Raw genomic sequence first — 16769 nt, forward strand, 5'->3', positions numbered from 1 at the left:
CTTCACTGTGCCCCAGTGCCCTCTATTGCTTTACCTCGTGAGTTGTTCCAGATGTAGAATTTCAGCTCCATCAGCATTTCCGTCATATTCTCAACCTTGTGGTGTAGCAAGGCATTCTCAGCCTGTAAGTCTCTGAGCACATCATGCAGCTGAAAAGGAGAGCTGCAGTTCCACAGAACAACGAACATACAGCACACTAGGGAGCCCTGCATCTTGACAACCCTCCTAGAAGTCTATCACTGTTCCCACTCAGCTAAGCCTACAATTCTTCGCTTTCACCCACTTTCAAGGCAAGTTAGATTTCTGTAATAATGCTTTTTAAAACCTAAACACAACTTCTCTCCCTTCGCTTGTACTCCAGCAAAAGCCAGGTTACGATCAGACATGAAAATGTACCCAGCCAAAGTATATATTATTGGCAGTGATTTTAGCAGTACGGAAATTCACATAAGCATTGATTCGGTCAAGTACAAGGACACCAATAATTGGATAGAGGCTTTCACCATATGGAAGCTATTCCAACAGCCAGTTACAGAAAGGCCCCAGGCTTTTACATCCCGCAGGTCAAAATATGATCATTACGCAGCTGATGTGCTGCTATTTTTGTGCCAATTGTCATTACCAATTTTTACCAGAGCAACGCACTGTGTAATTGGTAGCCTCTATGAATCTGAGTTTGGGGGCGGAAGGGTAGAAGAATGACTTTGTAATGTTGCAAGTGAACTGTTTACAGGATGAGAATGACACATTACTTCATGGCAGTGGTTTAAGTCATTCAGCATAAAATATATATTTGGTTAAACAAACAGCGAGTTTGTAACAGTTGGAGATGTTTATGGACAACTACGGAAAAATAAGTGACACTAGTGATTGGTTGGTTTGTTGGTATTGTCATCAAATATAGGCTTTAGTTTTGTACAACTCTGTTATTTCTCATTGTACGTATATCTTACATAGTTCTTCTAAAAGTCACGTCCTCAAATAAAAAATGTATTTGCAGGTTCCATCTCATGGAGATTAAAAAACAGATGCAGTTATCAGAGATCCCCACTAGTAACCAATGTACTTCCAGAATTTGCTCACTCTTGTTTTTTTTGTTTTTTTAAATCTCTTGATGTGTAATTCTCATTGTGATGAAACAGGCAGCAAGGTTTCCTAAAACTCACAGAAAGCTCTGCCCTGTTGCCTATTCTCATCAGAAGAACCACAAGGTTAATGTTGGGCACCCAGGTTTTTGCCCTGGCTTCCTGGCCCAACTTCAACCACAATAATCTCAACTAGGCCTGGGGCCATGTGCAGAGACCAGTACTGTTGTACTCCCCCAGACTGGCTGGCATTTCCCTTATTGGGACAGTGGTGTAGCTATTGCCTTCTCCCCAGCCTCAACGTTAGCAATTCTGGACCTGAAAGCCTTTGTTAAGGCTGTGTGTCCTTGTCCCTGCAAGTCTTTGTAAAGACTGTGTGTCCCCGGTGTGGTACCGGTGTGTTACCTGGAGTCCTATGCCCATGTAGCCATCTTGGCGCGAGCCTGTGTGTGTCTTCTTGAAGACTGTGTGTGTTAAATCTCTTTTTGTTCTGGTACTCCGAAGACCCCAGAAGGCAAGCTAGCAATGGCAGCACCTTCCACTTATCCAGATTACGTATTGTTGTGTTGTTCAATACCGTGTAGATTACTGTTAAATCTAACTAAATAAACTCTAGTTCATTACATCCTTGGGTTCTGCCTGGTGCTTCAACAATCCCTGGTAGTCTGATTGTTGCAGGGTACATGCAACCACACACGCGGGTTGTCTTGATAAGGCTTCTTTATTGAGCCTTAAAAACATACAACACACAAAACAAAATAGCTTCTCTTCAGCATACAAAAACAAAATAGCTTCTCTTCAGCAGACAAAAACAAAATAACTTCTCTTCAGCATAGAAAACAAGGCAGCTACTCTTCAGCATGCAGGACACAGACAGTTCATCACACATGTACTTTGTACCACAGACCTTATAGCAGTAATCTCTTCAGTATTTCAGTCCTATCTCCTGACCAGCTAGCTTGCATGTGTGTACAGCCTGGGGGTTTTAAAACACCTTGATTATGCAGCTGGGGTCAGATAAATTAAGCAGCCCTTCTCAACTGAAACTTAACCTCATCACTGCTGCACTGCAAGCCTAAACATAGGTTTGCCAGGTATATGGCTGGTGACGCTCATTCACCCTGTCACATTCCTCCCTGCTAGTCTGTGGCTGGGGCCACGCACGGCTGAAGCCCGACCATCCACCTTCTCTAGAAAAGAAGTCGGCATTTGCATTTTCTTTTCCAGGCCTGTGCTGAATCTCAAATGAGAAGGGTTGGAGGGCCATATACCACCTGGTCAATCTAGCATTGGAGTCCTTCATACTATTTAACCACTTCAATGGAGCATGGTCCATCACCAGAGTAAAATGGACTCCTGCCAGGTAATGCCCCAAAGCCTCGATTGCCCACTTTACTGTGAGGCACTCCTTCTCAATCACTAAGTAGTTTTTTTCCCTCAGAAACAATTTCCTACTCAGAAAAAGGATTGGATGTTCCACTCCCTCAAACTGTTGTGACTACACTGCCCCTAGCCCTATCTCTGATGCATCGGTTTGCACTACAAAAGGCCTGTTGAAGTCTGGGCTTCTAAGGATGGGACCCTCTGATAGACACTTTCTTATGTCCTCAAAGGCTCTCTGACACTCCCTTGACCATACCACTTGTGTAGGGGCACACTTTTTTGTGAGGTCCGTTAATGGGGCTACAACTTCCGAGTAGTTGGGGATGAACCGCCTATAGTACCCTGCTAAGTCCAGCAGAGAGCGTACCTGCATTTTTGTTTGGGGGGTCGGAACTTCTTTCAGGGCAACTACCTTGTCGGCTAGTGGCCTTACTTTTCCACCTCCTACTGCATACCCTAAGTATTTGGTTTCCGCCTTACCTAAGGCACATTTCTTAGGGTTGACTGTGAGCCCTGCCTCTCTCAGAGATTTGAGGACCGCTTTCAGCCTATTTAGATGGGCCCGCCAGTGTTTACTATAAATGACAATGTCATCTAGGTAGGCTGCGGCATAAGCCCTATGGGGTCTCAGCACTTTATCCATGAGTCTCTGAAATGTGGCTGAGGCTCCATGCAGTCCAAATGGCATTGTCACAAACTGGTATAAACCCATGGGAGTGGCAAAGGCTGTTTTGCACTTGGACTTTTCCTCTAAAGGTATTTGCCAGTATCCTTTTGTTAAGTCCAGCGTGGATATATATTCCGCGTTACCAAGGGCGTCAATTAACTCGTCCACCCTTGGCATCGGATATGCGTCAAACTTGGATACCGCATTGACCTTTCGGAGGTCCACACAAAATCTTACCTTCCCATCGGGTTTAGGGACCATAACTAGTGGACTACACCACTCACTGCATGATTCCTCAATCACTCCTAAGTGTAACATTTCTTGTACCTCCTTCTCTACCAGGGCCCTATGACTTTCAGGCACCCTATAAGGCCGGGAACGTACTTTTACTCCAGGTGCTGTCTCGATCACATGTGAAATTAAATTAGTTTGCCCTGGTAAATCAGAAAAACATCATGGAATTGTGTAATTATTTCTAACAAGTCCCCTTTTTGTTCAGTGGACAACTGTCTACCTATTGGGATTTTATCGTCACCCACGATATTCTCTCGTGGGGGCTGAGGACCCAAGTCCGTTTCCTCTTCCACCGGGTGGATGAATAGAGACTGCTGCATCTTCCAGGGTTTCAGCAAGTTCACATGGTAAATTTGTTTACCCTTCCTGGACCCTGGTTGAGCGATCTCGTAATCCACATCACCCATGCGAGTACTTCGAATGGGCCCTGCCATTTGGCTAGGAGTTTGCTCTCACAACTGGGTAACAAAAACATCACCTGATCTCCTGGGTGAAACACTCTCATACGAGCATTTTGATTGTAATGTTTCTCCTGACTGTCCTGGGCTGATCTAAGATTCTCCCTAGCAAAATGCCTGACCACATCTAGGCGCTTCCTAAGGTCCAATACATATTGCAGGGTATTCTTAGAAGGGGACCGCTGTTCCTCCCAGGACTCCTTTAGGAGGTCTAGGATACCCCGGGGTTGGCGGCCATACAGCAGTTCAAACGGGGAGAATCCCGTGGAGGCCTGGGGAACTTTCCGCACTGCAAATAGCAGAAAAGGGAGAAGTTCATCCCAGGCTCTCTTCTCTGAATCTACAAATTTCCTCAGCATCCCTTTTAGAGTTCGGTTAAATCTTTCCACCAATCTGTCAGTCTGTGGATGATAGACCGATGTCTGAACAGACTTGACCTCTAGTAATTTTAAGAGATCCTGCATCAGTTTAGCCATAAAATTTGTACCTTGGTCTGTCAACATAACCTGGGGAAGTCCAACCCATGAGAACAGCTCCAAAAACTTGTTGGCTACTTGCTTCGCCGTTGCTGTTCTCAGGGGGAACGCCTCAGGATATCTTGTTGCATAGTCAACTATTACAAGAATAAACCTGTGTCCTTTCGCAGAAGGTTCTAGAGGTCCTACCAAGTCTACCCCAATCCTCTCAAAAGGAACTGACACCAAGGGTAGAGGAACCAAAGGGGCTGGTTTTTGTCCCTTCGGACTAGTTAGCTGGCACTCCAGACATGCCGCACATAACTTAGCAATATCACTATGCATCCCTGGCCAATAGAATCGGGACGAAATACGGTCCAATGTTTTATCCCTGCCAAGGTGATCACCCCAAGGGACAGTATGGGCTTGAGTGAACACAGATGTAACAAACGCCTTGGGAACCAATATCTGTCTGGTGACCTGCCCTGTTTGTGTCTGCCTAATCACCCTATACAGGATATCATTTGATCATTCAAAATGGGGGGATACTATCACCCCCTGTGCATTCAATATCTGCTCATCAATTTTTACCACCTTATCATACTGTCTAGCAAGGACTGGGTCTTCCCTTTGCCTCTGGCGAAAGTCAGGGAGGTATAGGTCTGGTAAATCTCCAGGGCCCATATCCCCCTCCCTCTGGCCATCCCCAGCCATCACTTGTGACTTCTGGCTACTAGAATAGTCCCCTTGAGATCCAGATTTCTGCAACCAGTCCTGTTTGTCGGAGCATCTTTGCTTCCGAGTCTTTGGAACCCGGTGTCTACTGGGAAAAAGGTCTGCCGAGAAAGGGAACAGTTTGCCAGGGTTCTCCTGAGCCATAGAGTAAGGCTCCTCGTGAGAGACTGGAGCCATTGGGTCCGAAAAGAAAGGCCAGTCCCGGCCGAGCACAACAGGGGCAGGGAGCCAAGGAGCGACTCCTACTTCGAGGTAGGCCTTCTGAGCTTTTACCTGTAGCCGGATTTTGGCAGTCGGATACCGTTTTACATCGCCGTGTATACATTCTATACTCCATGGAGAGTCAAAAGAACACACGTTAGGCGGTAACAGTTCCTGGAAGACCAGAGTTTTCCCAGAGCCCAAATCTACAAGAGCCTGGGCGTTTTTCCCCCCAACCTGGGCTGGAAGTAGCCAGGGCTTGTAATTTTCTCCAGTGAAGGCCGAGGCGACGGTCCTGCTGAAGGAACAATCCATCTGTGGACAGTCCACATGCCGGAGGCCTTGTTCTCCGCAGGCGGAACATGGAGAGGGTTCCCTCGCAGGAGGGGGCCGTGGATAGCGCCCTGCTGGACCGGATACTGGAGACCAGGCATCTGGTGGGTCCTGTGGGCGACGTCCTTGGAAGTTCCTCTCATTTGGCGACAAGCCGACATCAGGAAGGGGATGAGGGTCTCGGCGGTGCCCGGCATTTTGACTTCTTCATTGTTGGAAGGACTGCTCCTTTCGTGGCACTTGGCGGTTGCGCATGGAGGGGCCGTAGCTTCCCCGTTGTTCCAATCTCCCTCTTTGGGTCTCCGCAAGTGCTGGTGAAGTTGGATCCGTCGGGTCCAGGGCACTCGTCTGATCCTCGGCCCCAAGGAAGTTCTCAACGAGTCGGACCGCCAAAGCTAGGGTTCCAGCAGCATGGCGTTTTACCCACGAGCGTGCGGAAGGGGGAATTATCTGTAGGAATTGCTCCAAAACCACTTGCTCAAGAATTGCCTCCTTAGTGCGCTCCTCGGGTTGTATCCAGCGAGTACACAAGTCCAATATCCGCTGAGCGAGGACCCGGGGTCTCATCTTAGCGGTGTATTTCAGGTTCCAGAACTGCTGCCGGTAGGTCTCTGGGGTCAGACCTAAGCGTTCCAGTATGGTGGCTTTTACTTGTTGGTAGTCCATTGCCTGATCTGCTGGGAGGCCCTGATATGAGGCCTGGGCTTCTCCTATGAGGAGCGGGGCCAAAGCAGTTGCCCAGCGATCTGCAGCCCAGCCCTGAACTTCGGCAACCCTTTCAAATGTCAGTAGAAAAGCCTCTGGATCCTCGTTCGGAGCCATTTTCCTCAGGAGGACCGGGGGTTTGTTCGCAAGTTCTGGACTGGCAGACCCCTGGAATTGGGTCAGCAGCTTGGCCATCCGCTCATCCTGTGCTGCCTGCTACTGGGTTAGAAGCTGGGTGTGCTGCTGCAATAGTAGTTGGGCCTGCTCCTGCATTAACAGTCCCTGCTGTTTGGTCTGCTCCTGCATTAACAGTCACTGCTGTCTGGTCTGCTCACACAGAAACTCTTTTAAAAATTCTTCCATTTTTCTCATTTTTGTGTGTGTGGCCCTTCAACTGCAGGGGCCTCTCAAAATCCCGGTACTTCTAACACCATATGTTGCAGGGTATATGCAACCACACACGCGGGTTCTCTTGATAAGGCTTCTTTATTGAGCCTTAAAAACATACAGCACACAAAACAAAATAGCTTCTCTTCAGCATACAAAAACAAAATAGCTTCTTTTCAGCAGACAAAAACAAAATAACTTCTCTTCAGCATAGAAAACAAGGCAGCTTCTCTTCAGCATGCAGGACACAGACAGTTCATCACACATGCAAGGTTTCCTAAAACTCACAGAAAGCTCTGCCCTGTTGCCTATTCTCATCAGAAGAACCACAAGGTTAATGTTGGGCACCCAGGTTTTTGCCCTGGCTTCCTGGCCCAACTTCAACCACAATAATCTCAACTAGGCCTGGGGCCATGTGCAGAGACCAGTACTGTTGTTCTCCCCCAGACTGGCTGGCATTTCCCTTATTGGGACAGTGGTGTAGCTATTGCCTTCTCCCCAGCCTCAACGTTAGCAATTCTGGACCTGAAAGCCTTTGTTAAGGCTGTGTGTCCTTGTCCCTGCTAGTCTTTGTAAAGACTGTGTGTCCCCGGTGTGGTACCGGTGTGTTACCTGGAGTCCTATGCCCGTGTAGCCATCTTGGCGCGAGCCTGTGTGTGTCTTCTTGAAGACTGTGTGTGTTAAATCTTTTTGTTCTGGTACTCCGAAGACCCCAGAAGGCAAGCTAGCAATGGCAGCACCTTCCACTTATCCAGATTACGTATTGTTGTGTTGTTCAATACCGTGTAGATTACTGTTAAATCTAACTAAATAAACTCTGGTTCATTACATCCTTGGGTTCTGCCTGGTGCTTCAACAATCCCTGGTAGTCTGATTGTTGCAGGGTACATGCAACCACACACGCGGGTTCTCTTGATAAGGCTTCTTTATTGAGCCTTAAAAACATACAGCACACAAAACAAAATAGCTTCTCTTCATCATACATAAACAAAATAGCTTCTCTTCAGCAGACAAAAACAAAATAGCTTCTCTTCAGCATAGAAAACAAGGCAGCTACTCTTCAGCATGCAGGACACAGACAGTTCATCACACATGTACTTTGAAAAACAGACCTTATAGCAGTAATCTCTTCAGTATTTCAGTCCTGTCTCCTGACCAGCTAGCTTGCATGTGTGTACAGCCTGGGGGTTTTAAAACACCTTGATTATGCAGCTGGGGTCAGACAAATTAAGCAGCCCTTCTCAACTGAAACTTAACCTTGTCACTGCTGCACTGCAAGCCTAAACATAGGTTTGCCAGGTATATGGCTGGTGACGCTCATTCACCCTGTCACACTGATCAACCTTGATCGTAACACTCTATCGTGATCTATACACTTATCTCTCATCTTTGGTTACCCACATTCAAGCAAGGAAGTATCAACACTTATTGCGACCCAGCATGTGTTTAGCTAATACAGTGATGGCATCGTGGCCGTAGCACTTTTTCCTGAAGTCGTCCATGTATTGATAGAGAGCAGAGGAGATAATCTGTCTTGTTTCAGTCTTTACTGATGCTGCTTCTTCTGCTCAACGTTGCTTGTGTGAGAGAGAGTGTGTGTGTCACTGTGTGTGGGTGTGTGTGTCAGACTGTGTGTGTGTGTGTGTCGTGTGTCCGACTGTGTGTGTGTGTCAGACTGTGTGTGTGTGTGTGTGTCAGACTGTGTGTGTGTCAGACTGTGTGTGTGTGTGTGTGTGTGTGTGTGTGTGTGTGTGTGTGTGTGTGTGTGTGTGTGTGTGTGTGACTGTGTGTGTGACTGTGTGTGTGACAGACTGTGTGTGTGTGTGTGTGTGTGTGTGTGTGTGTGTGTGTGTGTGTGTGTGTGTGTGTGTGTGTGTGTGTGTGTGTGTGTGTGTGTGTGTGTGTGTGTGTGAGGGGTAGGAGAGGGAGAGAAGAGAAGTGGGAGAGGAGAGAGGGGGAGAGGAGAGAGGGGGAGAAGAGAGAGAAGGAGGGGGAGAGGAGAGAGAAGGAGGGAGAGATGTAGAGGAGAGAGGTAGAGGAGAGAGGAGGGGAGGGAGAGGAGAGAGGGGCAGAGGAGGGAGAGAGGGGAAGGGGAGAGAGGACAGAGGAGGGACAGGAGAGAGAAGGAGGGAGAGCGGTGGAGAGGAGAGAGGTAGAGAGAGAAGGAGGGAGAAAGGGGGAGAGAGAGGAGAGAAGGGGGAGAGGAGAGAGGGGGAGAAGAGAGGGGATAGAAGAGAGAGAGGGGAGAGGAGAGAGAAGGAGGGAGAGATGTAGAGGAGAGAGGTAGAGGGAGAAAGGAAGAGGAGAGAGAAGGAGGGAGAGGGGGAGAGGAGAGAGGAGGTAGAGGGGGAGAGGAGAGAATGAGGGAGAGGGGATAGGAGAGAGGTAGAAGAGAGAGGTAGAGGGAGAAAGGGAGAGGAGACAGAAGGAGGGAGAGAGGTAGAGGAGAGAGAAGGAGGGAGAAAGGAAGAAGAAAGAAGGAGGGGGAGAGGGGAGATAAGGAGGGAGAAGGAGAGAGAGGAAAGAGAGAAGGAGGGAGAAAAATAGAGGAGAGAGAAGGGGGGAGAGGAGAGAGGGGAGAGATCGATTGATCAGTGGGGGATGATGTCAGATGCAGGAGGGGGTGATGTGAGATGCAGGGGGGGGTGATGTGAGATGCAGGGGGGGGGTGATGTGAGATGCAGGGGGGATGATGTGAGATGCAGGGGGGTGATGTGAGATGCAGGGGGGGGATGATGTGAGATGCAGGGGGGTGATGTGAGATGCAGGGGGGTGATGTGAGATGCAGGGGGGATGATGTGAGATGCAGGGGGGTGATGTGAGATGCAGTGGGGGGAATGGGTGATGTTTAAAACAAAATAATTACAAAATATATACTTATTGTTTATTCAAAACTATGAGTTAATTATTATTTATTACCCCCACTGCTTTACACGTCTATTTTGTGATTTACCCCAGTCGAACATGTGTCATCCAGATAGTGGTTCCCCGAAATTTTACAAAATACTTAAAGGGTTCCTCCAAACAAAAAAGGTTGGGAATCAATGGGGTACTGGCTCACCAATCTGGTCATTAATACGCATGCGCAATGGGAGTACCCGGCAAAAGTGTGCATGCCCAGTAAGGGGACCAGTACAAGCTGGTGACTAGTGTCTAGTGCGCATGCGCGGAAATGTATGGGCACGCGCCCTGCCTTGGGGATCAGTACAATCTGCGCGGGAGCACACTGTAGCGGATTCGTCAAATCTGGTCACCTGTACGCATGTGCGAAAATACATTTATACATTGACGTTCTCACATACTCAACATTTGTATTTTTTATTGATTTTTGCTCCATCCGTGTTTTCGCTGTACACACCCCACTAGGAAAGAATGATTTGTACGGTTATTGTTATTAAACGTTCCGAAATCTGACTTTCTTTCATTTGAACGTCACTTGTATTAATTCAACAACTTTTTTTTTTTTTCCAAACATACTTTCAGTATTGCCCTTAATCAAAATGGTAGCGGGGATCCCCCCCTTCCTTTATGTGCTGCCCTTTTCTGAGATGGCGTTTCTTCGGCTTCGTGGTACTGCGTGATGTCATATCCGGAGCCGGCGAGTCACTGGAAGGAAAGGAAATAAGGGGAAGCCCCGCCCTTCCTCCTTCCTTTCTTTCCCCTGCCAGCGCGGAGAGAGGTAACGTGCGGTGTCCCAGTCTCCGGTATCTGGGGAAGGGGGGAGCTTAACCGGCGGGCGGGGAGGTTGGGAAAAGCGCGAGGGGCGCGCCATGTAACGATGAACGCGGGTAGCGACTTCTCGTGCTGGTGGGAGCTGCGGCCTGTGAGCCGCATGGGGAGGCCGCAGTGCAGCCGCTTGCTTTACGTAAAACACGGGAGGTTCCCGGCCGTGCAATCCTGTCCGTGGGGAATATATTCTGGACTACTGAATATATAAGTACAAAATAAAGCATGTGATCGTGATTATCTTTCACCCTTTGTCAAATAAATAAACCTGTATATTGCCCTACAACACCCGTCTGTAGGTGGGACAGGTCTCGTGAGGGGTTAAGGCTGCCCTTTATTGGTTAAAATGTGACAACCATGCCTAATAGTAGCGTTTTCTCTCTCCATGGGGCCAATATTGGGATGAAATGTACTGATTTACTGTACATGTAAGCCCCACATTTAATTAGGAAATGTTCATAGAGAGCATGTATAAAGTGTCTGTCACATACGCTGGTGTGTTCAATTAGGAACTTTTGTAGTAGCATTATAATTAGCAATCTGAACATTTGTGTAAATTATTTATTTTTTGATGTAAATGGTTTCTGTAGCTTTTCTTGTATAGCGAGGGATGTCGGAAATATCTTAAATTTTAAGGAACTACAGGCTTTCTAGCCTATAAGCATATGGCAAATGGAAATATTAGTGTGCTCATTTGAATGTCTTAAACAGGTCTGCAACCCTGCCTTTCACCATTATCACCCAGCACACAGGACTTCCACTGCAGCAAGGGATTCTGGGAAATGACATGCAAATGAGCATAGTGCCACCTTTTGCATCAAAACCATTTAACATGGTCCCCTATAAGCTTAAGCTTGCTGCATTTCACAGCTTTGAGCACAGCCTGGGTTAAGATGCATAGCCAGTAAACCCACCCCACACACAACTCTTTCGACCTTAATGGGTCTCCTCAGTGTGGGGTTGGTTGTACAGTACTGGCTTTGCCCTAGGGGCCCTAAAAGTATTGACCAAACTTCTTGCTGTCCTGTTACTAGCCTCTTGAAGCTGCTGCACTTGTAATATTTTTGTCTCCCAATATACCTCCCGTCTTACAAAACTTTTTAAAGCATGTACAGTATGTTTAATTGAGTGTTTTCTCTATTTTAACGCCATGACCATATTTCTGTAAGGTTTCCTAAATGTTCACTGCTACATTGAAATAAGCACTTGTACTCACCAATGTTGCATGCGTCTTAAAACTGTCTTTTGGATACAAGTTATTTATGGAAATCTGGCACTACCAATTGACATTCAGACATCAGAAGCCTTCTATCACTGTTCAATTTGTTTAACCCTGCCTGCATTGTACAATTATCTGTTTTTCCTGAAATAGCTTTCCTAGTGCATTCGTTATAAGATCTTCCTGCTTATTTCTCTAATTGTAACTAAATTGCTGCAGTAATCTTGCCTGGTTGCATTTGTTGATTTGCAGCAATCCACAGTGAACACTGGTAACAACCATACCTTAATGGGTGCTGGTGGATTTTTTTCTTATCTCTTTTTAAAATTGGAATAGAAACATTTAGATATGACTGCCCTTTGATTTGGAGGGCCCAAGATTGACAGACAAGTCACTGTTACAATTCTGGAAAAAGGTGCAACTAAAAAATAATTGTGAGTTGCTTTAAAATTAAGCATTTTAATTTCTGTTTGCCCTTTAATGATTTAACAGTAGAGCTTTCTAGTTTTGTTATATAAAATGTACTAAACAGTTTCTTTATTAACCGCAATTTCTAATTTCTTTAGGTGCCCAAAAATGTCTGCAAGCCTGCAGTGGATGATTATTCGGAACTGCTCCAGCTTCCTTATCAAGAGGAACAAGCAGGTGTATAGTACGGTAAGTGGTGGTGTCGCATATGTGGCTCACCCTGGGAAAAGAGAACAAATGAGGTTCATGGAAGTGCAACTGAAATGGTTAATGGTTTCAATAAAGGGGTCATATAACATGCATCCAGGAGGGGGTGGAGGTTATGGTAAACCTAACTAATGTACATGAGGGAATTATATCACCAAGGGAAGAAGGTGCTACCACAGTGGGTTCTGAAGTTTGATGATGGGCTCAGTCTGATGTAATGCTACTTTGTTGATCGTGTACCAGGTGCATTCCCACAGCTAACATAATGACAATGTGAATGAATTGGCGGCAGTGCATAAAACAAGACATTGGTTTATTCTCACCCAAAGAACTGTAGTAGGTTGATTTTGAAATGCAACGAGACCAGTGGTAGAACTGAATGTGTGTGATGCTTATGTAGTTCACTCAAAATGTTTGGCTGCTTCAAAATACTCCACCTAATTGTATTGTATGTCTTTGTTTATATAGCGCCATTAATGTACATAGCGCTTCACAGTAGTAATACATGTGGTAATCAAATAAATAACAGATAATATAAATAACAGATCATGGGAATAAGTGCTTTAGACATTAAAGTAACATTAAGGAAGAGGAGTCCCTGCCCCGAGGAGCTTACAGTCTAATTGGTAGGTAGGGAGAACGTACAGAGACAGTAGGAGGGAGTTCTGGTAAGTGCATCTGCAGGGGGGGAAGCTTTATGTATCATGTGTCCATTATAATCCACAGTGCTATTCATATGCTTCTTTAAGCAAGTGTCTTAAGGTGGGTCTTAAAGGTGGATAAAGAGGGTGCTAGTCGGGTACTGAGGGGAAGGGCATTCCAGAGGTGTGGGGCAGTCAGTGAGAGGTTTACGGCGGGAGAGGGCTTTAGATACAAAGGGGGTAGAAAGAAGACATCCTTGAGCAGAACGCAAGAGTCGGGATGGTACATAGCGAGAAATTAGGGCTGAGATGTAAGGAGGGGCAGAAGAGTGAAAAGCTTTAAAAGTGAGGAGAAGAATGGAGTGTGAGATGCGGGATTTGATCGGAAGCAAGGAGAGGGATTTCAGGAGGGGAGATGCTGAGACAGATCTAGGAAAGAGTAGAGTGATTCTGGCAGCAGCATTTAGGATAGATTGCAGGGGAGACAGATGAGAGGCAGGAAGGCCGGACAGCAGGAGGTTACAGTAATCAAGACGGGAGAGAATGAGGGCCTGAGTCAGAGTTTTAGCAGTCGAGCAACAGAGGAAAGGGCGTATCTTTGTTATATTGCGGAGGAAAAATGTATTCTTATTCTCTTCCACTAGGAGCCTAACAATCTAAAGGCCAGGAACTCATTCCGTTACAATGGACTCATCCACAAGAAAACAGTTGGTGTAGAGCCTGCTGCTGACGGAAAGGGAGTCATTGTGATTCTGAAAAAACGTGCAGGTAAGTTGTGATTTTTATTAAACCTCTGCTATGTTGCACAATCCGTGTCTCCCTTGGCAGAAAAGTTGGTAACAATGACAACTGCTTATGTCTCCTAACATAAATTTCAAAATTAATGGATGCCAAACGTGATATAAGCGGGGAGATGGGCTATCCAAAAGTGAACAGTTTTTATTGTATTCATTGGACAATAGCATAAACCAGGATTTTTAGATATATTGCATAATGTTTTATGCCAGGAGTGACCAACTCTCTTATTAATTAGGTCAGCGCAAACCTGCTACATCATATGAAAAAATCACCATCAACAAGAACTCCCGCGCTACCCTGAGCAGTCTGCGCCACATTATCCGCAAGAACAACTACAGGAAGGACCTCCGCATGGTGAGTGAACATCTCGGGGCGTCTTGTATTTTCTGGTGTTGGTGTAGCCAAATAGTCAAAGGCTATCGCCACTTGTTTATTTTCTGTGGAACATTGACCATACAGCACATAGCTCTAAACTAAAAATACTGCTCTGCAATAATGCAATATCCTTTTGGTGCCAGGGAAGCATGGAGATAGTTTAAAGGTTTGAGACCTGCATTCCTGGGATTGCCCTTTTTATTTGCCTCATATAAGATTAGACCTTCAAGGCCCCCTCTAGAATGATCTAGGTGTTCCTGAAAGAGTTTTGCATATCTAACGCAGTAATCCATTGAAACCTGAGTTGGTCTCATATAATATTAGTGTCTTGCCCAGAATGTATCTGGTGAAAACGCTGATTGTTTTTTTTTTTGAGTATCTAGTCTTTGATGTTACCATGTAAGGTTGAGTTCCCGTTGGCGCGGTTACCTTTATTATATATATATATATATATATATATATATATATATATATATATATATATATATACATACATACACACACACACACACACACACACACACACACCCGATCACGTGATGCGCGCGGGCACACACGCTCGGCACTTTACTAAACACATTTTTTAAACTTTCCCGCTTGCTCGATAGCCCGCAATGCGCGCCCAACCCCCCCCCCCCCCCCGTGCGGGCGCTCAGCAAGTTGCAAGACACCTGGCGCTCATGCTCTAAGCATGAGCGCGCTTAGCGCCAGCGGGGACTGTCTAACCTTTAAGCTGGGCTCGGCAGAGCTTCATTATAACCTCCCGACACACTTAACATTTCAAGCTCTTATCTGCATAACGGAGTTATAGAACAAAAAAGGGGAGATCACTGCATCAGACGCAGTGATTCTCCTAGAACCCCTTTTAAACTTGGTGCACTCTCCTTGGTCAAAGATCAAACTGACATTAAGACAATGTAGCTAGTTTGCCGTTTTAGCACAAAAAAATAGAGAACCCCTTATAATTGATAGTTGTGAAATCCATTATTAAAAAAAACTTATTTTGCATATAAACGTTACAAAAGAACGGGCTATGTCTACACATACATAATACACATACTGTACATACATAAAAAACATAAGTTTGTGGTTTCACTACTAATGTATATGAGTCCAATGATCTTTTAGTTAATAAAGTTGGCTTGTTTTAAGGAGTAACGATCTCCATGTATCTATATCAGTGTGTTATTTGCAGGGTATTGTGATTTCCATTTACACAAATACCTGATACAAATGTATCGTATGCAAGAAACACTTTGTTTAAAGATCACATATACTATTGGACACTTTAATGGTGATTGACGTAATGACACCACAAGAAGGTTCTTTTTAATCCTCTTATGTAATACTAAATGATTCTATAGAGGTTCCGTTGCCTAAATAAATAATGCTACAATTCATGTGTCCTATAACGAAAACACATGAATTGTAGTATTATCTATTTTCTTGCATAAGATACATTTGTATCGGGTATTTTTGTAGCACGTAAATCACAAGAACCTGGAAATAAACACACTGATATAGATACATGGAGATCATTACTCCGTAAAAGAAACTAACTTTATTAACCAAAGGTCATTGGACTTATATACAGTAGTAGTGAAACCACAAACTTATTTGTTTTTTTATGTATGTTCAGTATGTGTAGACAAAACCCGTTCTTTTGTTATGTTTATATTCAAAATAAAAGGTATTTTTTAAAGAATTAATTTCACAACTATCAATTATAAGGGGTTCTCTTTAGTTTTTTTGTGTGCTAAAACTGCAAACTAGCTGCATTGTCTTAATGTCCGTGTAATCTTTATTGACCAAGGAGAGCTCACCAAGTTTAAAAGGGGTTCTAGGGTAATCACTGCGTCTGATGCATTGACCTCCACATTTTTTGTTCTATAATTGTGCTAATCAGCCCCAGTGCACCCCTTAGGTCAAACACTTTCTTTGGTAGAGCGGGTGGCTTCTCTTTTTCTTTCATAGTAATCTACATAACAGTATCTGATTTAAAAACGGCGTTGGAAGGAGCCAAGATAATTGTTAAGTAAAAATAAAATGCAATAAAGCTGTTAAAACATTTCCCAGCTAATTATGCTACAACTGATTCATAATCCATTTTTTAAATCTTGCTGAGATGGAAAAAAGAGCATTCTTTTAGTTTGAATATCGATCCGTTGCTGGGTAGGACAGTATAGGAGAGATATGGGTTAATTCCCTGCTCACCAATTCAGCCAATGGTTTAACAAATAGATCTATTCAAGAGTTGGTTAGAATGCAGCATTGGAAGAGTGGAATTGCTTTCACACAGGATGCAAAGTGAACCAAGATTAGAGATGGCTATGTAACCAGATGTTACCCTGCGTGTGTATTATATAGCAATTTACCTAATCTTTCGATAAAGTAACACATTGGACGGTTTACAGTTTAGGGCAGGAGCTGTTTGACTTGGCACTTCTCATTGCTGAAGGCAACCTGAAAGCATGTTAATGTAACTATATCCTCTTCCTTTAGGCGGCTCTCCGTCGTGCTAGTGCCATCCTGAAGAGCCAGAAACCAGTAGTGGTGAAAAAGAAGCGCACTCGGGCTGCCAAGACTGCATAAATGTTCTACATAAGTCTGTAATAAAAGGATTCAAAACCAA

The 16769-nt window shown here is 45.0% G+C and overlaps 1 protein-coding gene across 1 annotated transcript; it reads left to right on the forward strand.

Moving 5' to 3' along the window:
* Positions 1-10293: 10293 nt before the first annotated feature.
* On the forward strand, positions 10294-16769 carry RPL28 (ribosomal protein L28). Its single transcript, XM_075605289.1, has 5 exons — positions 10294-10382; positions 12215-12305; positions 13609-13732; positions 13998-14116; positions 16640-16769. Exons 2-5 carry the CDS (start codon positions 12225-12227, stop codon positions 16727-16729), a joined length of 414 nt encoding a protein of 137 aa, XP_075461404.1. The 5' UTR covers positions 10294-10382; positions 12215-12224; the 3' UTR covers positions 16730-16769.

This window comes from Ascaphus truei, chromosome 6 (genome assembly GCF_040206685.1).
Source record: "Ascaphus truei isolate aAscTru1 chromosome 6, aAscTru1.hap1, whole genome shotgun sequence".
NCBI classification, from domain to species: domain Eukaryota; kingdom Metazoa; phylum Chordata; class Amphibia; order Anura; family Ascaphidae; genus Ascaphus; species Ascaphus truei.

Coding starts and splice junctions, on each gene's coding strand:
- RPL28 (XM_075605289.1), top strand. CDS start 12,225: ATGTCTGCAAGCCTGCAGTGGATGATTATTCGGAACTGCTCCAGCTTC. Junction 12,306..13,608: donor ACAAGCAGGTGTATAGTACG/GTAAGTGGTGGT, acceptor CTCTTCCACTAG/GAGCCTAACAATCTAAAGGC. Junction 14,117..16,639: donor ACAGGAAGGACCTCCGCATG/GTGAGTGAACAT, acceptor CTCTTCCTTTAG/GCGGCTCTCCGTCGTGCTAG.